The sequence below is a fragment of the Phycodurus eques genome, chromosome 18 (genome assembly GCF_024500275.1).
Source record: "Phycodurus eques isolate BA_2022a chromosome 18, UOR_Pequ_1.1, whole genome shotgun sequence".
Classification (NCBI taxonomy): domain Eukaryota; kingdom Metazoa; phylum Chordata; class Actinopteri; order Syngnathiformes; family Syngnathidae; genus Phycodurus; species Phycodurus eques.
The window spans coordinates 16,408,661-16,436,392 of record NC_084542.1 but is presented as its reverse complement, the minus strand read 5'-3'; the positions used below and the strand labels follow the sequence as shown (position 1 = coordinate 16,436,392).

General features: G+C 42.4%; 3 protein-coding genes across 4 annotated transcripts in view; 1 reads left to right on the top strand and 2 right to left on the bottom strand.

Moving 5' to 3' along the window:
• LOC133416989 (exostosin-1) overlaps nucleotides 1–27,732 on the top strand; it is a 67,695-nt gene that overhangs the window by 21,031 nt on the left and 18,932 nt on the right. The window contains exon 5 of the mRNA XM_061704402.1: nucleotides 26,861–26,954. Coding sequence (XP_061560386.1) covers nucleotides 26,861–26,954 — 94 coding nt within the window. The remainder of the gene's footprint in view (nucleotides 1–26,860; nucleotides 26,955–27,732) is intronic.
• Nucleotides 13,970–16,182, bottom strand: LOC133416990 (moronecidin-like). Of its 2 annotated transcripts, none has more exons than XM_061704404.1 (4): nucleotides 16,112–16,182; nucleotides 15,389–15,552; nucleotides 15,127–15,166; nucleotides 13,970–14,216 (listed from the first exon to the last, which is right to left on the bottom strand). In XM_061704404.1, the coding sequence occupies exons 2-4, from the start codon at nucleotides 15,525–15,527 to the stop codon at nucleotides 14,072–14,074; spliced, it is 324 nt and encodes a 107-aa protein (XP_061560388.1). In that variant the 5' UTR covers nucleotides 15,528–15,552; nucleotides 16,112–16,182; the 3' UTR covers nucleotides 13,970–14,071. The 2 variants fall into 2 exon arrangements, with proteins under 2 accessions (XP_061560388.1, XP_061560389.1); XM_061704405.1 differs by having other exon boundaries at nucleotides 15,389–15,555; nucleotides 16,112–16,152.
• Nucleotides 17,566–18,261, bottom strand: LOC133416991 (pleurocidin-like peptide WF3). Its single transcript, XM_061704406.1, has 4 exons — nucleotides 18,173–18,261; nucleotides 17,996–18,096; nucleotides 17,878–17,896; nucleotides 17,566–17,796 (listed from the first exon to the last, which is right to left on the bottom strand). The coding sequence occupies exons 2-4, from the start codon at nucleotides 18,093–18,095 to the stop codon at nucleotides 17,706–17,708; spliced, it is 210 nt and encodes a 69-aa protein (XP_061560390.1). The 5' UTR covers nucleotide 18,096; nucleotides 18,173–18,261; the 3' UTR covers nucleotides 17,566–17,705.

Sequence of the window (27,732 nt, the reverse complement as noted above, 5' to 3'; positions counted from 1 at the left end):
AACGGTTAGGGTTCATAGTTTGAAGTTAGGGTCTCAAGCCTGCGTAAGGATTTCAACCCAAGGGTTTCAATAAATGGCTTCAAAAATGGGTTCGAGTTTCAATTTCAATTGCAATATGAGCAAACACTTCCATGAACTCAAATGATCATTTTCATGGGCTTTTTTGTGTGTTTTCGTCCCTCTGTGGCTTTTATTTTTATTTTTATTTTTTTTTTGTTCCTCCTTTGATCATTTTAAGAGGCGTCCAAAGCCGACAGCGTCGCCGGAGAAAGCGTCCGCTCCGTGACATTGAGACGACTTGACATTTTACGGGCACGCCTCTCGGGACTTGGGCCAAAACATATACACCAGCCCCAGCCAAACAACATCTAATCATAAATAAATAAATACACCAATCAACCGTTTGAAAGACAAGACAGGTTATGGGTAGTGTGGATATCAGTTTATGTATAAGTAGTATGTATTCATTTGTTTTCGGGCCAGTTCATTTGTAGATGACATTAAATAAAAAGTGAAAATCCATAAACTAGTCTTTTTTTTTTTTTTTTTTTTGTCTTTTTTCTTTTTCAATTTGATTTTATTTGTAATGAATTTATTAAAAAGTGAATAATACATACTGATTTTAACCAGTTCATTATCATAATAAACTTAGAATTTGTGTGTGTAAGAGAGAACGCTTGATCGTGAAGTTAATGGTTGTGTGTGTGTGCGTGCGTGCGTGCGCGCGTGCTGTGCGAGAGATTAAGAGAGATGGGGCAGAGGGGGTCCAGATGACGGGATTATTCTCACATTCTCGCATGCTGTCCAAACAATTGTTCCCCTTCTGCTGCTGAAAATCGTACTGCTTCGCCTGGCAACTAACCGCATGGGGATCGGTGCGTGCGCGTTTTGTATCCATCCGTCGAGCTGGCCAAAATGTTTTCAGAACGAGCTAAGCTAACTGACTGGTAAGAGTAAGAATTTGAAAAAACTTTTAACCACTGGCATCAACAAAGTGAAAAAGAAATAGCACACATTCAATAATGTAAATAAAGAAATGATAAATGACAATTCACGTAATAATAGAATGGTGATTCATGTAGACGTTAGTTCACCACTGTCAATAGTAAAAAGTTAAAAGAATAAAGCTATAGATTAGGGTTGAGCGATTTGACAAGATTTGATCAATTCATGTTCAATGCTCAAGATGATGATGATGATGATTTTTTTTTTTAGCAGCTTCTGTAGTTCAAAATGTGCCTGACAGACAGGAGCTAGTTTACAAAAGCACAATCGGCGTTGCCAATTTATAGATTCGGTCGCTAAATTTAGCAAATGTTCCGATGCATCAAGACATGGCGCCCGTTTATACATCGCAAAAGCTGTGATTTATCCACAAATGATTTCCCCCGCAGATGTTTATGGTGTGTAATGCCGCACCATTTGGTGTTGATTCACACGGGGATGGTTTTGCCTTGGTGGAGGTCTTGCGCTGTGTTGAGTACATCCTAATTAATTTGTACCTCGTCTGCTTTATGTGAGTCATAATAATAATAATAATAACGAGCACATGCTGCCGCTCCGTGCGGCCTTGTTCAGTGCTTGAGTCCAGGTAGTAATAGCGCGAGGCTGCAGGTAATTGATGGCGACTGAGTAAAGTTCATTAGTCGTGCGGGCGGGCGGGCGGGTGGTTTCGCAGGCAGTGCGAAGGAATACATTTAATTTCATAGCTCATTAACCTAATGGTGGCTCCACTCTGCTGCCAGCCGACTCCTCGGCTGATGATTTAATTTCTAAGGCGTTCAAGTCCACATTGGCGGCGCTTTGGTTAACAGCGCTCAAGTCCGAGAGCGAGGCACGTTGCCCCGCTCGACCGTTATTTCACCATTATGCACCAATGTCTTGAGATGATGACAAAACTATTTTTTGGAATATGTATCATGTCACCTAAAGAATGCCGTGAGAGATCATCAGGGGTGCAACGGCAAGTTGTGCAATTTCACATAATTTGCCCGAAAATTACCATACATTGGTACCTTGTTGTCTTTTTTGTCATTAATCCATTCCAGAAAGTTTGGCTAAAGCAATATTTCTTATATGAAATGATGTAAATCTAAATGATTTGTTCCGAACACCCCAAAATACTAACCAAAAAATATATCCCATTTTAGAGAGAATAACTATAGCTTTACATACAAAAAGTGTGTGAAATAAATATAACTAATGAAGTAGATAAATGAACATTTAACGTTTACATTTGTTGAGGAGGGGAGAGGGGAGCCATGATGCGAGTTATTTCTTCAATTCTGCAGTGTTTCTAGCCCTCTTTATCCAATGGCTGCCTCTCAGAACTTTCTGTCGTTCAGCGGACAGCAAGGTGTATTCCACAATGCAAGCTTTTATTAACAACACAAGCAATAACAAGCCTCCCGGTCTGCTCAGCAACACTCGCACAAGTTGGGGCAACATGGGTTTAACATCCTGTCAAAAGTCAGGCTTTCAAATGAAAAGCCCGCCAGTAGAATAACAGTTTAACTACGCCTTTATTCACTCAATAAGCCGCCTTTTTTTTTTTTTTACGTTATTTTTTAAAGACACTATTTGCCTAAATATCAATTCCGATGACTTTAATTAAAATTACACTTCTGACTGTTACGCTTATGTGACTGTGCTTGCTTCGTCATTGTAAAGGTGGCGAAAGTACAACTGACATTAGAAGGGTTGTATCCATCTGCCACCGAGACGCATTAACCTTAAACTGATATTTAAATGTCACTGTGCGTGTGCGTGTGTGTGTGTGTGTGTGTGTGTGTGTGTGTGTGTCCCAAGCATAATATCGAGAATGTAATTAGATGTAGCCCCAGCCTTTCCAGCAGCACACATCATATTATCCAGCTGCGCGCACACGACTGATTCGTGGGGGTCAGTGTTTCCAGCAATTAGGCCCAATTACCCACCAGCACCACCTCCACCTTCCCACTTATCCGCCTGCACTCACCCCCACCTCCCACCTTTGTGGCGTAGTACGCAACGCTGATAATTGTTGCTGTACGTGACGCTCGCTTGATTTTACAGACAGTTTGATTCCATGTGATACTTGAGATGAGATGTTAGCCGTGCTCAGTTTTGATTGATTGAACGTAATGTTTATTATTGTGCTTGTGGTGTGCGAAACCTCGTGTGTCTAAATATGGTAAAAAAAAAAAAAAAGTCACTAATTGATACTATTGGTGTGTTTAAAGTGTTGAAAATGGCTTGAGAACAAATCTATGAATGCTCTTGAATGCTCAACTGTCTGACAAGTGTCGTAAAACTCCGCCTCTTCCCTCACTCCGCGGGAGCCGTGCGGCATTATGTCCCCTCAAGACTTGAAAGGCTCGATGGACTATCGCCATTTATGTGTTTCCTCCCTTGTTCAATCATTGCTGATATTTATTCTGAGAAATCACTAAAATGATCAGTGTCTTCACACGCAGTAGATAAATCCTAATTAATTAATGATAATAACATATAATTAAAGGTAATCTGAGCAAATTTGTTATCTCAGAAGTGTGTAGGAAACTGGTAGCCCCGTCGCAGTACCCAAGAAGTAGCTCCAAGTTTTAAAAAGATCAGTGACACCAGCGGTAGATCGACAGGAGAGTTGTCATTGTGAACGCTTTTACAGTTTGCAACGATACGCCACTTTTTAAGCCTACCTGAGCTCCGCCCACACCGACTAGCAGATGGGCTGTGTGTGTGTTCCCCAAAAGTGTGTGCTCAGCAAGCTGGTCGTCTGCTGGCCGGCACCCAAAGCTTTGACAAATGGGATGTGACCCACAGGTGGCGCATATTAGCAGAGCTTCCGCGGGGACCTCTGGCGCACGTGCACGAGTGTGCATCGGTGTGTGTTTGCGTGTAAAAGATTTGTGCGGGATTAAGGAAACTCGCTTTTACCAGCGTGGGAGTGATTCCCGACCACTGTGTGGAATTATCCAATTTCACTTCATTTGTCCGAAAGCGATTAAGATCTCCTCGAATTTCTGCGAGGACGTCAGTCCAGATTTCACACTGAGAAGGGATGGGAATCGAAAACCGGTTCTGTTTGAGAGCCGGCTCCCAGCAATTCGATCCTTTTGAATCGTTTCTTTGCTTGCCTGGCGATCCCGCTTATTGATTCCTCTTAGAGACGGTAACACGACAACATTCGCTTTTGTTTTTATTACGTCGTCTTTGCGTCACACTTCCCAGTCATGACTAATCAACCCTCTGCTTAATCCAACTGTTACAGCGTGAATCGATGAGTTATACCCATTAGCCAGGGCATTGGCGGCATCCTGTGGCATCTAGGGGCGTTATAGAAAGAGCACACAAAAACCTAAAGTGGTATTTGGTGTCAAGGAATAAGTTCTCCAGTGATAGATCTTGACTGAGAGATGAACATCAGTAAAAGATTAACTTTGTATGTTGGTGAGGTGCTACGCTAGGTTAGCCTGTTACAGAGATTGTTTGGTGCATTCATATATTTTTTTTTATCACTAGGCCACACCTCTTAAAGGCACATATCCAGCACTACAGTTATTGTGACAACTGTTGTGTCAACATACAGAAATTACACTTGATTTTTCTACGATACAGTGCTCTGCTTCTCTTTATTCAAAATTTAGATGACACAAAAACTGTCGTGTTTTTTTTCGTGGTTGGAACAGATTTACATTTTCGAATCACAGGTGTTGTCCAATCAAAACTTTCGATTAATTGATGGCTGGATTGAAGGTTACACATGCCCACAGGTTAACATGACTTAATGTGTCTATTTTCTTGCTGTGCCTCGGGGGTTTCGCTTCACATGACACCCCCCCCCCCCACACCCCCCCCCCCCACCCCCCCACGCCCGCTAGCGTCTGATTGGACAAATCAGTTGAGCAGATGCGCTGTTGTTCACCTTCCTCGCTGACGCCGTCCTGTTTATTTCCATTTTGTCATTGACAGCCCTCTGTCATTACGTGTTGATTGATGGCGCTGCGAACTCACCGCCCCCCTTTTCCTCCCAGCATGCTTTGCCCTCCCGGACGACTGCATCCCATGTGACTCTGCATCGCTAAAGGACATTAGTCGTGATGAGTTATATGAGACACACTACGGTTGGCATGTTTTTGTTTTTTTCTAATAATGAAAATTAGCACCATACAGTGGTGCCTTGAGGTGCAAGCGAACTAATTTACTGACTTTAGTTTTTGGAGATACGAGCCATCGTTCAGCTTTTTCTTTTTTTTGGGCTTGAGGTACGAGTATTGTACGGTGGCAGCGTTCTCCACTTGGCTCACAACAAGCAGGAGTTTGGCAGATAGTAAACAGTTCTTCACAAAAGAGGCTTCAAGCTGTTTATTGGTGAATGAAGTTTACTGTCAAACTAACCGTAAAACAAAGATGTTGTGTATTCACAACCACGTAAGTGCGCTCGCTTAAAGCTAACACATAATGGAAAACGCCATAAATGGGCTAACGAACAGCGTCGTTGTTGTGGCGTTATAAGCAATGGACATTTGAACACAGCAACATATGCAGCAACACATGTAGACAGATAAGATGATAGATAACATGACAGGCATATATTCTTTGTCCTCTGCGAAGAACGACTAATATTACTGCCTTACCGAGGAGCTCAAACCATCTGAATGTACAGTGTATCCATACGTCTGTATTATACTGCCCAAGGTGCACGCACCAGAAGGAGCAGCACAATGTCTGTTAAATTGAAGCAAACAAAAATTTTAAAAACATTTTAATTTCTTTGCGTTCTATTTAATGATGTAATTACTGTATTTAAAAAATAAATAAATAAAGTAGAATACTATTGAGTAGTATTTTTCAAATTAAAAACACATTCCAAACCTTTTTTGGGGGGTGGGGGGTGGAAAGGATGAATGGCATTTCCTTTCATTTGGAGCTGGAGTCGGATTGGTACCGTATTCTACATGTGAGCGTCTGGGGGTGAGACATGGCCTACAGCAGCTCCTTGTGAGTGTTGTCATTTTGTATTCATGTGTTTGTCCCATTCAATAAACAGGTCAAAGTGCATCGGTGACCGTGGCTCTCCTTGCCCACATGCGAGAGCGTTACAGTACTTCAATTGCTTTTTGTTGTTAGTTTTTTTCTTACCACCACCCGACCAGCTAACTAATTCCCGAACTAATTTTATCTCACAAGACAAAACACAAATATCCACCAAGTAACTTGAAAAAAACCCAAAAGTTACAGCACTCGTCCAGGTACCACAATACCCACTCTTTGTCTGGCCATTAAATCGGGCACGGGAAACCTTCTTTCCAATTAAATATCTAAGAATGCTCCTTCAAATATTTCAGCTGTTTTAAACTTTGAGGGCATTTTTTGAGGAAGGTGACTCATCAATTTCCCTCTTAAATCTTCATTTCTCATCTTCTGAGGCCGGCGGAGCGATGTAATGCGATCATCATCTCAATCAGTGGGGAGCGAAAATAAATGAAATGGGCTATATGAATTGAATATGAGCGGGAGGACCGGCGCTGGGTCAATTATCTCCCGACGCGCTCCGATTAACAGAAATAATCACTGCAAAGAGCAGGAAAACGGCGGAAGTCGAAGATCAAAATCCCGAAGTTCGAACAGCCGTAGCACGAGACGTCAGCGTCCCTCATGGAGGGGACTGGCTGGCCATTATATAAAATCTCTGATTAACCCTCAAAATATAATTTTTTTCCCCCCCATTGTTGATCATGTCATTGTCATTTGCTTTTTCTATTAAGTTCTACACAAAAGGGAAGTTTTCTCCAAGAGAGAAAATATTTTCAATTTATCTCTAAAGGAGTTCAAGCACGTTAATGCTGGAGGGGGAAAAAAATAGTTTTAAAGATTGCTTGGTGTCAGTAAAAATAAAGTAAATGCCACAAGGGGGGGGGGGGGGGGGATAAACTTATTTTGAATAATGTCAGTGTCATTTGCTTGTTCTATCAGAGAAGGGTACGGAAATATATCTGTGCCATCAGACTTTCAATTTCTGAATGGGAATTAGAATTTCTGAGAGCATTTCAATTTCTGAGTTTAACAGAATGTTTTTTTTTTTTTGCCATCACAATATTCCTTTTTTAATATTCGGGGATGTAAAAAAATGTTAACATTTCAAAATATTGAATGCAGCAAAACTCAATTTCGTTTGAACCTTTTTCCGTTTATGCATTACCAATCAAGTTGTGCTTCATTGGTCATGTGACACTGAAAAAGTGCCACTGTAAAGTTTACTGTCAAATTAAACAAAGAGAACAACATGTCAAGTATTTAAAACAACCACACAGCCTTGACTCCCGCTAGCTTAATGCTAACACACAATTGGAAACGCCATAGACAGGCTAACAAATGGCATGTATGTGGCAGTGTAATAACAATTTAAAGAATGGATAATGTAGGTCTATATTTTTGATGAAGTAAGTATAGAGTGCTTTTTTCCTTTTGTTAAAAAAAAAAAAAACATTTTGTGTTTTTTGGGGGAGAGGCTGGAAGGGATTCATGACATACTATTACTTCAATAGGGAAAGATGAATTGCAATATGAGTGTTTTGAGTTCCTATGTTGTAAGCTTGCTTTCTTTCTTTCTCCGACTTTTACCCCCTACACTACTTTAGTATTATTTCTTTATTTTTATGCTCAGAGAGCGCCAGCCGAGTGCCTGCGTGATGGATCGTCTCTATATTTTCTGCTCCCGTGTCTCCTCCAGGCGCCGCACCTCGGAATATAATTGAAAACGCCGATTGCTTCCTCAATTTTCTTTTCCGGAGTGCTCCACCTTGCCTTCACTTCCCTGCAACAACGCATACATGTCGTCGGAGCGCGGCGGAGTCGAGTCACATGACCTGACTCCAGTCAGACGAACAGTTGAAACCAGAAGTTGACATACGCTATACAAAAACCCGAGCTTTTTTTTCTCGCTGTCTGACATGAAATCTGACGAAACTTTTCCTGTTTTAGGTCAATTTGGATGACCCAAATTATTTCTATTTGCTAAATCCCACAATAATGAGAGAATGATTTCTTTTTTTTTCGGCAATTTTTCATTACTTTCTTCAGTCAGTATTTGGAACTTGCTGGAAACATGAAAGTTACAACTTGAGACCTATTTATTTGTCTCACACTCCCACAAAGAAAACTCCACTCCGCTTTTGTCACGCACAAATCGGCAAGGCAAAGAAAAAAAACAAAAAACAAAAACGATCCGCCACCGACTTTGTCCGCGAGGGACAAAAGACGTCCCGGAGAGACAGGGCTCGTCATCTGTCTTCGTTCGTCTCGGCGGCACTCGTGTTAGCGCTCAATTATGCCGCCGCCGTTTGGCTCCATCGGACTGGAGAGGATTTTCAAGGGGCGAAAGGAGGCTGAGCGATGGATGTGAAACACAAGCAGACACATGGAAGTCGAGAGAAATCAAGGAAGAATCGCTTAACACGCTACCTTGAGTTTAATGCGTTCCATGACCACTCATTTTTGGGGGTTTTTTTTAATAAGGAAATGATCACGCTATAATCCTTAACTTTATGAAAATAGATCATAATAACATAAAGTAGAATATAAAGAATGAAACAGTTTGTGCATCATGATAAATTCATTGCGGCTCCTTTTGGTATGCGATATAGTCTTGCAGACACAAATGGATAAGTTGTTTCACAACGATCGTTAAGTGACCCAGTAAGCTGCTGTAATGGGTTTTTTTTTCCGCAGAGGATAAAGAATATGACTGTTACTGTGAGTATTGCCATATTGTCCGTTTACATGTGTTGATTCGCCGTTTGTGTTCAAATATCCGTTGCTTAAACCGTTATAAAATCGCCACATAGATGCTATTGGTTAGCCCATCTATAGCATTTACCATTATCTATTAGTATTGCGCTAGCGGACATATATGATTGTTTATACACAATGTACAATTCTCTTTGTTTGATGTTTAGTTTGACTGTAAACTTCTACTGTGGTTTTTTTTTTTTTTTTTAAGAATCAAGGCACCACTTTACCTGATTTTAACTACCCTACCTAACCCTACCCTACCAGCCTACCTACCCTAACCCCATACTCTAACTCACAGGTGTCAAACTCGAGGCCCGGGGGCCAGATCCAGCCCGGCACATCATTTTATGTGGCCCGTGAAACCAAATCATGTGCATCAACTTCCATCATGCTTGCTAAACTCTGCACCATAATTTCTTATCCCATGTAATGAATAAAATATTGCGTTTTTCATGACCAAATCCCTTTTTACAGTAACTTGAACCATAGCTGAACAAGCGATAATCCTTGACTTCTGATTTCAAAACTAGTTATCCATAAATTTGTTGTGCATGTATCATGCTATGACGAGGGGGATGAAACATTTTTATGGCTTCACAGTCATAACGGCCCTCTGATAGAAACCGTTCCAACAATGTGGCCAGCGACAAAAATGAGTTTGACACCCCTGCTCTAACCCTTTACCCACTAACCCGAGCCCCCAGGTTTTCATGTAGATTTTCATGTAAAACAATCTTATCTGTTCCTGGGTTGAAAGCAGAGCCACGCCACCATCTTCCCATGGCCAAAACATCCAGGTCACGTTCCCAGCTGAAGCCGTAGTGGCCTTTGACAGAGGTTACGCTAAGTGGCGCGCAGGTTCACATCCGAGCAGCGTGCCGAGTTACCGTCTTCTCTGCCGTTTGACAGCGGCGGAAGGAGGAGATGACATTCCCGCCGTCCCCCCACCAACCCTGTCGCCCGGGGAAAGACTCAGTTTCCCCGCGATCGGCAGACCCGATCGCTTTACACGGGCGGCAAGTGTAGATACCGCAGGTAGGCGACCTGCCGCAGTCTGCCGCCCGTCATCGTTTCACATTGATTTCCTTTCTGGTGCCGACAGACTCCCCGCGAGCGAGGAAGATGAATAATTCACGGGACGCCGCCGGCTGCATTGGTAAATAAATACTTAACTAATATTGGCCCGCCGCAAACCGCAGGTCTCCGTTTACCGCGACGCCAGCCCGGTGGGCAGACGCTTCGCTGAACATTAAAATGAAGCGTGTATAAACACCCGGACCTACGGTTAAAATGCAGGTTGAGGGCGGTTTCCTTTTGCACGTCAGTCAAGGAGTTTCTACCAAAAATGTATTTACTAAATAACTATCCATCCATCCATTTTCTACAATGCTTATGGTCATGAGGGTTGGGTGTACTGGAGCCTAGCCCAGCTGACTTCATAGAGACAAACTTCGACAGTCAACCATTCATACTCACGCCTAAGGACAATTTAGAGTCATCAGTTAACCTAACATGCATGTTTCTGGAATGGGGGAAGAAAGGAGGAACCCCACACACGTACAATATGCACACAGGAAGGTCGGAGCCCACATATGAACCCACGACCTCTGAACCATGAGGCTGATATGGCGTTTGGCCCACTGTGCCTCCCTAAATTAGACCAAACATTCATGATAATTAGATTGATATAGCACCTTTTCAAAGGAATTAGTTGTTACTTTGTTTTAAAGTAGAAGATTTTCGAAAAATGATGTGCCTTTTTATTAATGTGAATAAATCCAATAAAAAGTTTAATTTAAAATTTAACTATAAAGTATTTCATTATATATAATGTGATATAATATATCTGTATACAGTAATCCCCCTCCATCACGAGGGTGAGGCTCTGGAGAGTGAAAATCCGCGATATAGAAATACCCTATTTAAATAGAGCCTAGGCATGTTTCTTATAGCATTTCCAGCACTTACATTTTTTAAAAGGTCTTTAGACACACTTTTAAAACAAAACAAACACATTTAAACACATTATATTGAGAGAGAGAGGGAGCGAGAGCAATGGATAACACAAAAATGAGCCGCAATATAGCAGGGCTTTATTCTATATTATATATTCTAATGACATAATACTATATATATATATATATATATATATATCATAAAAATGTTTACAATCGAAAACAAATATTTTTTAAACAGGGTCTTTTTTTTTTTTTTTTTCATCGAGGGTTGGTTCCTAAAACCCACTAATAGTGAAATCCGACTGCCCCGATTATGAGTTGTTGTTTTTTTTAACCTCACAAGCTGTCCCGTGGTCAATTTTTTTGCTTTGTGTTGCTAGCCAAAATTTGAGTTCCAAATGAGCTTGAGCTATGCTGCTGCTGAAGCGGACTGGAAACAAATTAGAGCAATGAAGGTACTGTAACGCCCTGGCAAGTGGGCAAAAAAGTCAGATTTGCACTGTCAGCCTTCTATTGAACGGGAAAAACGGTGTGGCACATGAATACAAAACGAGAACACTTGCAAGGAGCGACGCTAGCTCCTGATGCCGCTCACTAGGCCACGCCCCTGAAAGCCACATGTCCAACACGCAAATACTCCTGTATGTACCATAATTACACTTTATAGAACCAGTTTATATCTTTACTTTATCAGTTTTTATAGAATACAGTTATGCTATTTCTTTTTATTAAAAAAAAAAACAAAACGTTTTTTGTCAGGCTGGAACGGATTAGTGGCATTACATTTCATTATAATGGGAAAAATGTAAAATTGTATACCTTTGTCAGAGAACGAATTAAACTTTAGAGTCAAGGTACCATTGTACTGCAAACCTTAAGCGACTCTCACGTTACGCTCTTGTTTTTACTTGCATTAGAAAGGGCTGCAAATAAGTCACTCACTCTGACTAATAACAGAGCCCGAGAGTGAGCGGCGTTGAAAAAGTGCCACAAAGAAACGTCGTGATGCACATGAGCACGGCCAGCGGGAGTTCTGCTTCCTTTCAGCAGCTAGATGGGATAATTGCAGGTTGTGAAGGCAGACAGATTGTTGGGGGGGGGGGGGGGGGGACGAGAGAGCAAGTTGAATGACGGCGTGTTCATTAGCGCCGACATATTGTTCTCGTCTTGTCGGGAACGACAAGGCTGCCATGATGGAGGGTGACACGCCTCCATCGGTGTTAGCGTTTGATTTAACGAGCACCCCATTAACGTGCTTTTGATTGGCAGCGGATGTATGCACTCACAATGTTGAGCAAAAAGGTTGTGCGAGCCGTCGTTTTGTGTCTGGCTTTTCTTTGGACACTTTTACGACAGCGCCAGAAAACAACATGGCAGCTTGTTGCAGTTATAACCCGACATAAGGGAGAATGTCTTGATACTAGTTTGTTTGGAAGCATTTCAAGACACATTTTGCACAAGTTTCCAACTCTGAACTCTAACCCTTATCCTTTTGAAAAACAGTTTACACAGTCCACAAGTGACTACTACATAATTCTCCGTCTTTGCAGGTTTCCAGAAATTATCTTCAGACATATATAATGTAGTTGGAAACAAATCTCTGAATTCCCTTGACAGAATCTTCGACTCCAACCCTAACACCTTACCTTGAACTTCAACTCTCTTCTTACTCCTTACCTTATTCCTGGAAGCCATGCCTATGCCCATGCCCTAGCCCTAACCACAGGATTTTTCTGGGAATGACATTCTTCCGAACCACACCCCTAAATCCCAAACCCCGAACCCTAACATCCTTACCCGAGCGCTAACCCTAACCCAGTAGCCTTAGCCCTTAGCCCTTAGCCCTAACCCCAACTCTAACATAGAAGCAAATTCTTTTAAACACTAACCCTAATCCCAAACCCTGAATCTCGTCTTTGTGATAGCCCGAACACTAAACCCTTACCTTTGCCCCATCCCTAAACCCAAGTACTAACTTCCCAACCCTTACTCCTTATTCTTCATCCCCTTCCCTTAACCCTGACTTGTTCCATGGTCATCATCATCATCAGACGTCTTCTGATGGTACTGATATCATGAAAAGAGAGTGCTCACTGAGCGGAGGTTGGAAGCCATTTGCATGTTTTCAACTTCAAATTCCTTGACTTTGTTGGGGTGTTTGACTGTGAATGTAATCCAGTCAAATACAGTTCTTGTGTACCAGATGTGCCTAGTGAAGCGTCCACTCGGCGTCGTTTGGAGTGTACATTGACACGTCACGGTTTACGAGGTATCGCTGTGATGAAAGTTCATCAGCCTGAAGATGATTCGTATCATAATTCTATCACACCCGGCACACTTACGTAAACCGAAGAAGTGGTCGGTCGGGTCACCTGACTCTCCGATGTGGCGGAATTATATCGACGGATCTTTGACAACCTCGGGTCCCTGTGTGTGTGTTTGCATGTGTGTGTGTCTGCTTGATATGGGGGGGGGGGGGGGGCCTGTGATGGTCCACGCCGCCGGCTTTAGTGTCAATAAAGAGATCTCCGCTTACACGCACACCCGTCTTTAACCTTGATGGTGTTTTGTGTGTGTGTGTGTGTGTGTGTTGGCTCGTCTATTATTTACTACTCAGTCTGGGCGTGTAGTGCGTATGTGTGTGTCCAACGAGCGCTTCTCGGTAAACAACCGCCGCCGATGACATGAGTGACCCTCACATTAAACCGAGCCCACGCCAACCAGCCAAATGTACCCCTCCAAGCCCTCACCCCCACCAGGATCCGACTACTCTCTCATTTCCAATCGATTTGTTTCCAGCCCGGCGCACAAAGCAAATGTTACTTCCTCCTGGCTCACGGCGAGTTTGTTTTATTGGGTTTGGAGTGGCGGTGAGAGCAGTTGGGTGTTGGTGTCACTGGAAAAAGACAGCATTTTCCCAGCCTTTTTTTTTTCCGGCGTGCGCCGGGCTCCGCAGTAGTAGCATCAGCGACGAAACGGCACCAGTGCGAACGGAATGCTTGGAAAGGCGGAAGTGAGTCTGCACTTAAGTAAAGGTACAGATATGTACTTGTGGTAAAAAAAAAAAAAAAAAAGACTGGTAAAAGTACATCTTAAATTCCTTTAAGTACAATGTAGCCTTGAAATACAAGCGACCGCATCTTTGAGTTTTTTTTTTTTTTTTTTTTTTTAAACAAACGGTCGTTCTGTCAAGTTGTTGCATTAATTTGCAAGCAAAAGTTTTGCCCAATTTCTGTTTTTCATATTTGCTTTATTCAGCAGGGCGGTGATGAGCGTCAAGACATTTACAATAAAGTCAAAGCTTTTCAAATAACGACAGGCGTTGAGCCGAACTCCGTTGATTAATTTGCCAGCGAGCGGGTTGTATTTTCATTTTGCAGTGTGCGCCACATCTTCCCCTCGCACGTTGCGCTCAGTCCTCGAGGATAATGGGCATGTATTGCTGTGGCGGCGGGTGCTGCTGTTCGGTTCTGTTGCTGGTTCTCCCTGGTTGGAGGAACATTGTTATTGTCGTGGTGTGAATGCGGGAACTGAACCTTTGGATGTTGGTATGATTTAAAGGTCGAAATGTAACGTGGTTTACCATTTCGACCGCTTTACTAACATTTTTGGGTGATTCCACGTGCCACCCATGTCACTCCCCGCTTCAATTTATCTCAAGTGCATCCTTCTCACCTGACACTGACACTACTACGAACATGAGCGTCTGTCTCTTGCTGTTGTCTACACATTTGTCACTATCAAAAAGGTCGAAACCTTTTGTAGTTTTGATAAAACTGTTTATTTTCCACTCGCTTTCTACTTTTCTCCGCTCTACTCGGGTAACGCCGCGTAAGACGCACGACTGTGCCAACAAGTTTATTTTCAAATTAACATTTTAAAAAAACTGTATGAATCTGATGGTTGGGGGGCCCCGGAAAGTCTCAGGGCCCCCGGAAGCTGCCTACGTTTGCCGAATAGTAAGTAGGGCCCTGGATGTTTTACAATTTTTTTCGAAGTTTTTTTCAACGTTTTCAATCAATTCAAATCATTCCAACATCAAAATGTTAAGTTCATTCAGGACATACAGTTTTTTTTTTTTTTTTTTTTAAATGTTGAAAGAATTACCAATTTTCACATCATTCCATATTCCACGAGAAAATTCTCATTCACTGCCATTGACGGCTTTAGAAGTCAAATATCCATGTTAACTGAGAAGGGTGATTAATGGCAACGTTTTCACAATTCACATTCATTTCAACAATTCAATTCATTCCATAGCATTTTAGTTCTTCTACATTCACACGCGATTTCTCTAGAAATGTCACTTTATAGTTATTTATTATTATAATTATTATTTGTTATTATTATCACTATTATGAGTTTGCATTGCAAACGCCACAAGTCATTTGCTTACCAGGCAATCCTCTTTTGCTCACGGAGTTGGTTTCGGTGAGCTGAAAAATAAAAGAAAAAGAGAACATGATCATAAATTGCGGGGTGGGCAAAGTATGGCCTGTGGGCCGCATACAGCCGACTCCGTTCTTTAATCCTGCCCACCGAGCATTTACATTGAGTGGGTTCACTAAAAACATCGAAAAATATATGTCAAATACAAATTTACAGGTATATAAAGCCAAACCCGATTCTAATAAGAACTAAAAGATATAGGCGTTTACCTTCCCATCCCCTCCTTGCTCCTCCGAATGCCGCCTTGGCGCCTTTCCACAGATTTTTGAAGTGTTTAAAGAAACAGTCGCCGGGCTCGGCCATGAGCACCACCAGCGACAAGACCAGGAAGAGCGTGACGAACTTCATGGTGGCAAAACCACACCTCGTATCCCTACTTCCAAACAGAAAGGACATGAGACCGATTGGGCCCTTGTTCGTCTACATACAAAAATGAATGTAAACACGGATATATGGAATGGATATAAAAAGTCTACACACCCCTGTTCAAAGCCAAATGTTTCTGATGTAATAATCGGAGACGGTGATAAATCATTTCACAACGTTTTCCACCGTTACTGTGACCAACAGTATAACCTGTACAACTCAATTAAAAAAAAATAAAAATAATAATACAAAATATTTTTGGAGAGAGTGGAGTAAAACTAAGCAATTGAAAGAATGTGGTTGCGCAAGTGTGCACACCCTCTTGTTAGTTTGAACAGTGGTGTATAGACCTTTTCATATCCACTGTACATGTTTCTATAAAGAGGTTGCAAATAAAATGAACACAAGTAAAACTAGCAGCAACAGAGTGACAACTATACACAGAAAATACACAGTACTGTGTGAGCAGCAGCAAAACTAGTGAACAGCGTTGTAAACTACAACTACAGTATATGACTAGCTAGTTAAATAGTAATTAGTGGGATTATGTCAAGTGTTCTCGTTACCTTGCGACAAAGCGATGAAATCAGATCCGATAAAATCGGCGATGTGATGTTTGACTGCTTCTCTCTCTCGCTTTCATTTAATTGGGCGGTACTTTTTTTTTTTTCTCTTTGCTTCTGCAATGGTTCCTGGTCAACCGCGGAACGTCCAGCGAAGATCTCGCACCATCGGGCGGCTTTTTGGCCACTGGTCGCAAGTTCCGCCTGTGGTCGAGTCACCACGCTTATCAGACATCGACACGTTGATGCTTGGTGGAAGAACGTCAAATTTGGTAACAATATTAGCAGTCGGATCAGGGGGTTTCAATTCAAAAATAGCGGTGCTTAAAAGAAGAAAATAACAAGAGTAAAGCCATCAAAAGGAGTTCTATCCTAAAACTGTTGTACTCGAGAAACATTGAAAAAAAATATACAACCATTTTTGAACTTTAAAGCTGTCCGATATAAACCATTTATACATACTTATAATTAGAAGGGTTAAGGATCGGAGGGTTAAAATTGTACAATTACTGAATGGTAACATTAAATAAAGCAAGTTTTGACTTTTTGATATTTACAATATTAAATGGGCTTTCTACGCATATTCCCAACCCATCCACAAAGTAGATATTGGATTAAAATAAAGATTTGAAAGGGTAATTCTGTCACCAAATGAAGTACTGTTAAAAGAGGAAAACAAAAATAAAGCCATCACAAGGACTCTTCCATATATTAAGAAGAATCTATATTTTTAAACTTTACACACACATTAAATAGGCTCTCTTTACTCTTTATATAGGCTCTCTTTACTAATTGCCAAACCCTCCAAAAAGTGGATATTTGATTAGAATTGAAAGAAAAATTCACATTTTATTTTTAAAAAACAAACTTCTTTCAAAAAGTAAATGTCATATAATTGTTGCTGACCCCAAACCCCCTTAGAAAAACATGAACTGAAGTCTCGAGAAGGACTTGATGGTTGACTTTTACTTCATATATTTAAACGAAAATACATCGCCGCCGTCGGGCCGAAAGCCCCTACATGTCCAAATTTGGTCGATTTAATATTTTTTTCACAAATCTCTACTGTTGGTCAGTCCCCACGTGTGTGTGATATCTTCACAAATTATTCACCAGTCTGAAGTGTTGAAAATGGCTAACTCTCTTTGTCGATGCAATGTTAATGTTTCAGCAAATGTGCGTCTATTTATTGATATATCTATTTGTAATCAAAATCAGAATCAGAATCATCTTTATTTGCCAAGTATGTCCAAAACACACGAGGAATTTGAATTAGTTTTTCATTAATATCAAACATGGCAGTACTGCAGTTGGCCAGCAGGCAGATTTGTTGACACTGTACTTGTGCACTGCATCCCAAAATGTTTTTTTATTCCATTATATTCTGGAGATTCTGTTTTATATAAGACTGAAGTTGAAATGAGAACAAGAGACACAATGAAAAGAGTTACATTGCAGATTTATTCCAGATTGCATAAGCTAATGCACCGTGTTCGCATTGTTGTTGCTCTGCAGGAATTTGATAGCAAGATCAACAAACAAACCGAAAATGACAACAACAACAAAAGCGGCACTAAGGCGATGTAAGCAAACGGCCTCAGTTGAAAGCGGGCTGGCCGGGCACAAATTCCACCGAGCGCTTGTTTAGCTCCTCTTGCTCTTCGAAGCCGCGATTCCTGTGGATCAACCTGGACCGGACCGCACCAGATCATTGGGATCAGTCGTTGAACTCAAATGGTGACAACAGTAATCAAAATTGAAAGTCTTACCCGTGGATCAGCTTTCCAGCTAAATAAAGCAACAAGTGTTATTAGAACAGTATGAAGGGTCCGGCACATTTAACCTAACGATCTGAAAATGAGCCATTGTAAATCAAAATAAAAGTACCGTGAACCAGGCCATGAAAAATGAGTCCGAAAATACACTCTCCGGGCTGCGCCATCAGCACCACCACGAGCAAGACCAGGAACGCCGTCGTCCACTTCATCCTACGCCAACACAAATATATACTTGCCTTTATGATGGCACGTTTCTTTGTGTGTGTGGAAATATGACTTTGCTCACCTTCCCACCAAATGACAAAAGTCTCCTTGTGCGATGAGTTAGGCTTGATGAGTGACGTGGTAGTGGATGTCCGACTTCTCTGTTGTGACGCCACTTTTTATACGTGAGCTCGATGCTTATTCAAAGCCGGCGGTGGTGGGAAGTGATGAAGTCCTCTACAGTGGCGCCCTGGTTTTTCGAGCCTTTGTTTGGCTATTTTCTTTTTGACATCTATATATTTTGCTTTGTGTATTTTGTATTTTGCTTTCTGGATTAAACTGCCCCCAGGTGGCCAAGGCGCATACCCCAGAAGGCGCGGCACAATGTCCATTGAACTGAAGCAAAAAAATATGTGGCAGAAAAGCTGTTTAATTTTTTATGTCATTACCGTATGTTTTTGTAAATGACAATATGATAGAGTGCGATTTTTATAGCTGAAAACACGTTAAAGAAATATTTGATGTTTTCTTTTTTTTTTTTGAGAGGCTTTCATGAATTAAAGGCATTTTGTTCATTTCAATGGGGAACGGTGATTTGAGATGCAAGTCTCTTGAGTTATGAGTGTGGTCATGGAAAAAATATAAACGTTGTTCTCAAAAAAATCATCAAAATTAAGATTCACCTAAGTAAATAAGAGTATTTTCAAGAAAACAAGTGAATTGAACAAGTTTTTAATACAACGGGAGATTACTGTGTGATTACACCTCTCATCAACCTCAAGATTTTAATAAGAAACAAGATACAAATTACTCAAATGAAAGAGAAAACGTTCTGTGTTTTTGTGCGTGCGTGTTTTCTTTTGTTGACGATTTGTTTTTCGGCTACAATGTGGAGATGCAAAGTCATGGCCTCGTTGTGATAAAGTATCTCGATCAGCATCTTATCAAGGTTCCGCTTCTCTCGTCACGAAGAGGAACATAATGGTGAGAAAGTTCTGGAAAAAAGAAGAAGTCTTTGCTCTTTTTGGTCTCGACATGAGAGATTCACACAGCAATTGCAACGGCACTGTTTCTTTAACCACACGGATTTCAAATTCGTCCTCACAGGGTCAGAGCGCCGTATCTCGTCTTTAAATGATGTTCATGACACAATTGCTGTTATATTGCATTTTGTTTTGAAATGGAATACATTTGCTTCTATGTTTGTGATACCGGTGGTATTAAGAGGTCATGTTAATGTTTAATGGTATGTTCTGAGCTGTAAAGGCAGGCACCCCGTGTAGAACCTGTTCCGGACTTGAAAGTTTCAAACGGCTCAGCTCAAATCCATTTGGGCTTTGATGAGTTCTTTTCTCTCCTGGCCTTTTCTCCGAACTTGTTTGATTTGCGCCAAAGCCAGACATCCCCGGTCTTTGCGTGATCTCGCCGCCATCCCTACAAAGAGGACCGACGAGTCCGCGGGCTTCCCGCCGTCTGTAATGACGTCGCGCTCAGGTGGCTCAGACTGAATTCCACTGATCTTCTCAATTCCCGGAATCCACCGGAAGGGCCTGAAAATGGAAAAAGCGCTCTGAAATTATACGAGAATGGGAAATGAATTGAATTGAACAAGCAGATTGGAATACTTGGTTTTGATGCAATTCTTTGCGTGAAATAACTTGCAGACTTCCCAGGTAATCTCTGGTCAATTGTTCCTGTACTTCCGCGACAACGCACAAACAATGCAGCTTTCGTGCTCTTGCGGTTTCTGAACAAACGACCTGCCGAGACTCTGCCGGCTGTGGCCTAATACTAACTTGAAAGCTCAGAACGGATGCCTCCTTAAGACCTCGCCGCAAGTAAACGCAGGCTCTCGCCCTCGCCCGGATTAACGCCGCTGTTCTAACACAGCTGAAGGCGGAGGAAATCAGTATGCGACATTTGCGCCGCTCACGCTGGACATTTATACACGTGTCTAACACTTGGGCCTCCAGAATTCATGTCAATGTTGTTGGACCTCGAAAATGTTGAGATGCTGTGAGCTATGGTTTTTAGATTTTATCTGTTGAAGTTTATTTATCAAGATGAGCGATTCCCAACTTTTATCTAACCCTGGCGCATGTTTTACATTAGAAAAATATCACCAGTAAACAAAATGTCACACCATTTTTTTTTTTTTAACCTGCAAGGTTCTCTTAGAATACGGAATGGACAGAGATTCCTTTATTGCTCTGCCCGTCTGGCGTTCCGTTGACCAGCTTAGCTTTGATCATTTTTTTGTCGCACTTAGCTGTCCATTGTAGTGACCACTATACATGAAAGGGTTGTTGAACTCAAGAACATTCTTGAATAAGCGTGGATAAACGCCCAATAAGTGTATTCAGGATTGGTTCCCCTACAAAAAAGAACAAACGGAAAAAAGAAAAAAAACGCCAAACCGCTTAGGTTAATGCTAACAAACAATGCAAAACACCATTGACAGGCTAACAAATAGGATGAGTGTCAGTTGTGAAACACTTTTTCGTGTGTGTCTGTTCAGTATTAGACTGCCCCCAGGTGGCCAAGGTGTGAAAGAGGAGAAAGAGGAGAAAGGGAAGCACAATTTCCATTGAACTGCAGCATAAAATGCGGCTAAAACGTTCTTTACATTCTTTATATTCTATTGCATTATGGAACGACTGTATTTGAATTGTGGAATGACTGTATTCGTTTATGAAGTACAATATCATGAAGTGCTATTTTTCGTATTAAAAAACATTACAAACGTTGTTTTGGGGGAGGCTGGAACGGATTGATGCCGTTTTTATTCATTTCCATGGGGAAAGATGGTCTCAGAATGAATACGTTTTGCACTTCCGAGCACCATTATACTCATTATTTCGAATGACGAATGACAAAAGACGTCGACACTCGGCAGTCACTAGGCTCAGGATTTTAGGCACGCTCGGGCAGCCAAACATATTTGTCACAGGTGTCTTTGTCATTGTTTTTGTCTTATATAAAAGCAAGAACGCTGTTGCGTTTAAATGATAAACACCCCCCAAAAATACAACAATTTTTGGGTTGCATTTGGCTAATTGGGCTCGTTTTTCTCTTCAAAGGACGTTACCGTGCCAATTTTTGTCTTGTTGTGGTAGCGAGGCAGCTTTCATTCTTCTGTTGACTTTGAAAGAAATGTGACAATCACAAAAGGGGAACAAAAATCACACGCACACACGCACACACGCCTCTGAGTGTAAGTCAGACAATCATTTCTTGGAAATAGGAGGGCTGAAATGAGGCCGGAGGTGTGAGGAATGGATTCACTATGGCGGGAGCGGGGAGGAGGTGGAGGAGGATTGGGGGGGGGGGGGGGGGGCACCGGCTGCCGGCTCGGGCTTTTAATACACTGCCTCCAAACACATACACACGGACACACACACAAGCACGAGCACAAGCACAAGCGCACACCGGTGCTCTACCTTATCACGGTCGCAGAGCCTGAAAGATGAAGAATCCTCAAGTGTAAGCGTTGTAACGCTCTAATCAATGGTGTTTTCTTGCACTTTGGCTGCTCGGGCTGCAGTTGAGTGAAAAGTAAAACATCACAGCGCTACACAGCTCGTGTCAAGTCAACTGTTGTCCCATATGAAAGCAACGACACTATTGGCTTTAAATGTTAAAACGACAACAAGACTGTTTCCAGAGACTCAACAATCCACGTTCAGATTCTAGGCACGCTCGGTCAGCCAAAAAAGACTGTGACAGGCATATACCCACCCGTATGAAAGCAAGAACCATATCAGGTTTAGAATCAGAAAGCAACAAAAGACGCGGCCAGAGTCTCGACAATCACATGCTCAGATTCTAGGCAGCCTCGGGCATCGAAACAACGCTGCGGAAAGCATACTGATCTTTTAGTGATGAAGGCTACATTCACACAGCTGAGCATGATGACTAATTCCGATTTGTATTTTATTTTTTATTTTTTTTGTTCAATCTGATCTTTTTATGAAGTCGTTCACGTTACAAAAACAAATGCAACTTCTAATGTCTCCATGAATGAGCGCAAACAGGAGGATGTGTTTACAGGAGTAAATATGGCCGCGCGTGTGGGTTTCATTCTGGTGCAATTGTGGCAAATGCGAGGATTTTGTGCTTTCCGCCACCGTTTCCTGATTTTGTGTGACACTTTCACACATTCAGACTCCAAAGCAGGTCACAAGAGGGCGCTCGGGCACTGCCCCACAACTCCACGTCACGATGATGAACGCAAGAATCTTGCTGCCTTTCAAGTCTCGACAGTCCCACGTTCAGACTCTAGGCACGCTCCATCAGCCAAACAGGGTCTGTTGTTTTATTGTTTTACATCACATAGATACATAGAATTGCAGTTTGAACAACAAATTGCGGGAAAACAGGCCACGTTGAGGAACTGATTTGGACTGGAGAAAACAAACGATAGAAAGCACGGAACAAATTGTTCTTCACATCCAGGGAGAAATATCATCTCGCGGACGTGAGTGCGGCGAGAGGTGACGAGCCGATTGATTTCCATGCGGTGACTGCGATGCTTTCGTCTCGACGGGACGTTGTCTCCGCCGAAGCTGCGGGAAGCTTGTGAAGAGGCCGCCCACCACCCGGGCGGCAGAATGCCGGAATATTCCACTCATTCCCTAGCGAACGGAAGGCGTATCAAAGCCTGTGACACACACACACTCATGCGCCTGTGCGCGTGCACACACGCACAAACACAAAGTACGTTAATGCACAATGCTTATAGTTGGATAGCGCCTCAGGCTAGTTGATGTAATATTCACTCGCCGATGTCCTTAAACACTCGAGAGCAGCCTACTGGAGATGAAGCTAATTGTAGCACAGCACAACTAACAAAAAACAATCGATATCGCGTCACAATGCTCCGATTCTAGTTCAAACATGACCGCCGCCTCAAGCATACAGATCGTTTATGTGATTAGCATTGTCTTATATGATAGCGAGACCCCGATTGATGTGATGTTTAACCCTAACCCTAAGTCCTTGAAAAGTGGAAATAGAAATGTCTTGTAAATTTGACACACCACAGAGAAATAGTGTTGTTAATGACCCTGCCAAATTTAAATGATTAAAAACAATTGCCACGTGTATAAAATTAGGCTTCAAAATCATGAAAGCTCGAGATATTCTCTCTGTTCTTTATTGACGTGGACGTGTCTGCTGAATGCGCTGAAACCCCGCCCCGCTCAACTGCCAATCAAGCAACACTTCTACGACTGGGAAAAATGGATGCTACTTCTTCTAGCATCTTTCTTATGTCTACACACAATTACTTGTTTGAGCAGTGAGAATATATCCACTTAAAGCTTCCGGAAGAAGAAAGAATTCCACTTTACAAGGTCTTGAAATGGCAAAGTGCAAAAAGATGCATCTATTGACACCTTCCAACCCCAGGCACGCTCGGGCAAGCCAATAATGGCCTGGGGGGGGGGGGGGGGGGGTGAAATGTGTTTTTTGTTTTTGCCTCAACGCGGTTTGGCGCTAACGAGAGGGGAGTGACGAAGAGGTCCAAGTTCAATTATGTTCACCCCGGCAGCTTCAATTAGGCACGAGAGCGGCAAAATCAATGGGAGGACCGATGACGTCTCTCGGCATTCGTTCGTCAACCGTGGAAACGACACGTCCGGGGGCGACACACGCACACACCGGCCTGGTATTCATCACTCTGCGGCCAAACGAGAGCGACGCCGTCGATCCGACGCCTCCGGCTTTCGCCATCTCCGTTTCCTGTTCATCAATAATGAATTACACTCGTCACCAAAATGTGCACCTTGCTACATTTTTCATTTTTCTGAGTTTTTTTTTTTTTTTTTTTAATTAATACCCGCCTGTTGTTTCCCTTTGCTCGGCCTCTGCGCGACGGCGTGGAAATCTCACCGTGATTTGGAAATGTCAACATGACGCCTACCGAAGTGTGCTAAGAGGAGGCGAAAAAAAAAAAACTGTTGCTTTTTAGTTTATCACTTTGAGGGGATTTTCTCCGCGTATGTGTCAAGAAGTCGCCGACCCTGAAAGTTCACAGCTGATTGGTTAACAGCGGAAAGCTTTTAGATGTTTTGTGTGGGAGTCTCCTGGGAAAACATCTTTATTTATTTGTTTATTAAGGGTAAGGACATGGATACAAACGTCATCGTCCATGAAATGATACTTTTGCCGGAAGAGCGTCATTTTGAGCATCTCCTACTTCCGACTGGGAATAACGTGTTGGAAGGCCGTTGGAAGTCAACATTGATGTCGTATTTGCTAAAAGACCGCATGCTGTATTTCCGCAAATACGATAGTAAATCGTAATAATCCCCTCAAAAAGAGGCCGTGCCCAAAACTGCGTCGAGAGGTTCGCCGACGGTCACCCGCTCCGATTCCCGGCACGCTCGGGCAGCCAAATGTGGACAATTGGTGTTGCGATAGATTCTGATCTGTGATCGCTCCCCGTGTTGCGTGTGTTTTTAACCTTGTGGTTACAAACACTGAAATATGACCAAGTAAATAACATAACCTTCATACACACACCCAAATCAGCCGCATCATCTTTCCTCTTCCTCTTTTTTCGCCAAGCAACTAGTTGCACCTTCATTGTACCATCATTGTAATGCCACGCAGTAGCGCCCAGACCTAATTTCCTCATTAATATCTGCTCGGAATCGTAGGGGACAAAAGTAACAAATGGCTGCAGATTGTTTTTTTCCCGTCTGTTCGTTTGCTTGTTTTGTGCAGGATGTTGTCCTTTGAGGGCTCGCGTGGCTCATCTTTTAAACTGCAGAAACGAGCACACCTTTCAGCCCGGTGAGCTCTTTAACGAACAGAGGTTGTTCGTTTCCTGCCCCCTTTTGTTTGATTGTTTATCTCAAGTAATGCGTCGATACAACACACACACACACACACAAAAGACAACGCGATTACACTTGGAAGGGACTACTGGCCAATGCGTGCAGGACAGAGCTTGAACTTGCTTTTGTGTGTGTGTGTGTGTGCCTCACCGCTTCCTGTTTGCAGTAATTACTTGTGATGCCATTTATAGTTTACACAGCATGCCGCCATTAGAGAGATCATTATTGGACGTCTGACTGCAGTCGCGCGCCTTAATTAAACATTTAGATGAAAGGAAACACGCTGCACTTTTGGGGGTAGAAATCCGAACAAATATGCTGGGTAACAAAATGGATTCAATAAAACATGGATTCAGTATATCATTTATGTTTTTAAACGCACATCGCACGCTCAAGGACATTTTCCCCACTAAGAAACAATGACAGAATCATTCATTGTCATCTAACAGCAAAACAAAGTCATACAAATAACTGCTGTTAATAGAAAAAAAATGATAATTTTGTCATCATCATTAGTGTTTTCCTTCTTGGAAAAATCACATTTTGTTGAATTCTTTTTTCTTTCTTCTTACATCGGGTTGATGATTTTTGCTCGACTGCAACATATTTTCCTTGAAATGTTACGTGAAAATCTAAATTGTCTTAGCGGAACATTCATTTAACTCATTTATTTGTATTTCAGCACACATAAAAGTAGCCTTTTTTGGGGGGAAAGAAAAAACTTTCTATGATTGCCTTCCATTGAGCTCCTTTCTTGTCATACGCAAAACAATGTGGAAAAAGATTCCGCCCGTGCTTTTGTTTCTTATCGGAAATGAAAATTTGAATTTATCAGAAAGAACGAGGAAACCACACGAGGTCTTAAATTGACCGGCGGGAGCACATCGACGTCTTCGATCTGGTTGGAGGACGAGCTTTCGTCAGTCGCGTGTCTCCTCAAAGCGACCTTGAGATGTCACGTTGGATGCTTGACATCTTATTTTTTAAGCTTTTCTTCTTCAGTGTGACTCACACACACAAACACAAGCATGCAGGTGTCTGCTGGTGAGGTTGTGGGGACAGTTGATCCCCAGACAGATTAGGTGGCAATCTGAAATCTCCCCAGGCCAGCCCTGGGATCATGCACACACACACACACACACACACACACACACACACACACACACACACACGTATATGGTGGGTGTAAACTCACACAAAGTGTCGTTAAAAAGTGACTTTGAGAAGAAGGCTGGTGTAAGTGATTGATCCCCCCCCCACCCCACCCCAGTTAAAGGTAGGGATGAACGATTAATCGATTGGTGGGATTCATTCCGCTTTATATGGCGTGGCATCTTTTTAAAAATAAAATGAAAAAAAAAACAAAGCGCAACTCTACTGATGTGCATTGCTTACACTAACAATTTCGCTGGGAATGGCGAGAAGCTCGTTGACAAAAACAGAGTCAGCGTTGCCAATTTAGCCGTTTGCTGGCCATATTTAGCGACTTTTCCGATCCCTCGTGCTGAACGTTGCCCAGGACGCGGTGTTATTTTATACGTTGCAAAAAGCAGTAATTTATCCACCACATTGGAATCTTTTCTGTCACGAACGGAACAGAGGATAGGACCCAAAAATGCACGACTCCAAAGCAAATGGACAGTTTCAAAAAGAGAGGTTTTATATACGGGCAGAGGTCGGTACACAGGCAGGCAATCCGAAAAAGGCAACAGAATCCAAAAACGTGAGGCAAAAAGGCGAGGTCGATAATCGGAACAGGGTCGAGTCTTACTGTGAGCCTGTGACGTGGAAACAAGGAATGCTGGAACGCGACGAAAAAACAAAAAGCTGATTTTGTGCGACTTGAGACATTCTTCCATGTTTACATCATGTCATTCTTACATCATTTTTACATCATCATCATGTTTTCTTCTCGTTTGTTTGTGAAGATTCGACTACCAGGAGCTGCTCCACAACTCCACCTTCTGCCTGGTGCCGCGGGGCCGACGCCTCGGCTCCTTCCGCTTCCTGGAGGCGCTGCAGGTGCGCTCTTAATTCTCCATCCACGGTCACAATCATTCAAAAGCGGTCGGATTTATCCTCCAATTGGAGAGGAAAAAAAACAAAAAACGGAAATTGGCGAGGAAGAGGTCACATCAAAAAAGTTGCAGGAATTTGTGGCAAGTAGTTGGTGTCCCACACGTGGCAACAATCTCCTGTACAGATGGCGGTGCAAAAGTCAATTCGTTGTTAGTGCTCCATTTGCATTTACAGTCACTCAAAAGCAATTGGCGTATACAGTCCAAACATTGCAACCAGGGTCCTCATTAGCTATCAGCTGTGTTTAACCCGTGCCAACAATCTTCCATGGAGTTAGAAACGCAATAGTCAAGCAGCTGTTAGCTCTTTGGTTACGAGATGAATCTTTAAAAACAATGTACAAATTCAACAGAGCGGGGACAGACCTCTTTTCTGTGCTGCGCTCTTATTGGCCGGAGTTGGTATTGGGGGTGGGGCTTAGTCAAAGCTCTCAATCAATCTTTCACAGGTGGAAATGAGTGGAAGAAGTTTTGGAACATGTGGGGGGGGGGGGCTCATTTTGGGAAAAACAGAAACTTGCTTGAAAAATGGCCTCCGAAACCACATGAGCGGATGAAAGCGAGCGTTGAAGATGCCTGGCGGTTCCTCCTCCTCAAACGTCTTCTACATCCTCGTCCCGTGAGATTTGTACTCCCCCAACTCTGACGTGTCTTTTTATAGAAGATTGTCATCATCTCGTCTTTTGATGGAGGAAAAAAAAAAACCAAATATGTTCTCTCCG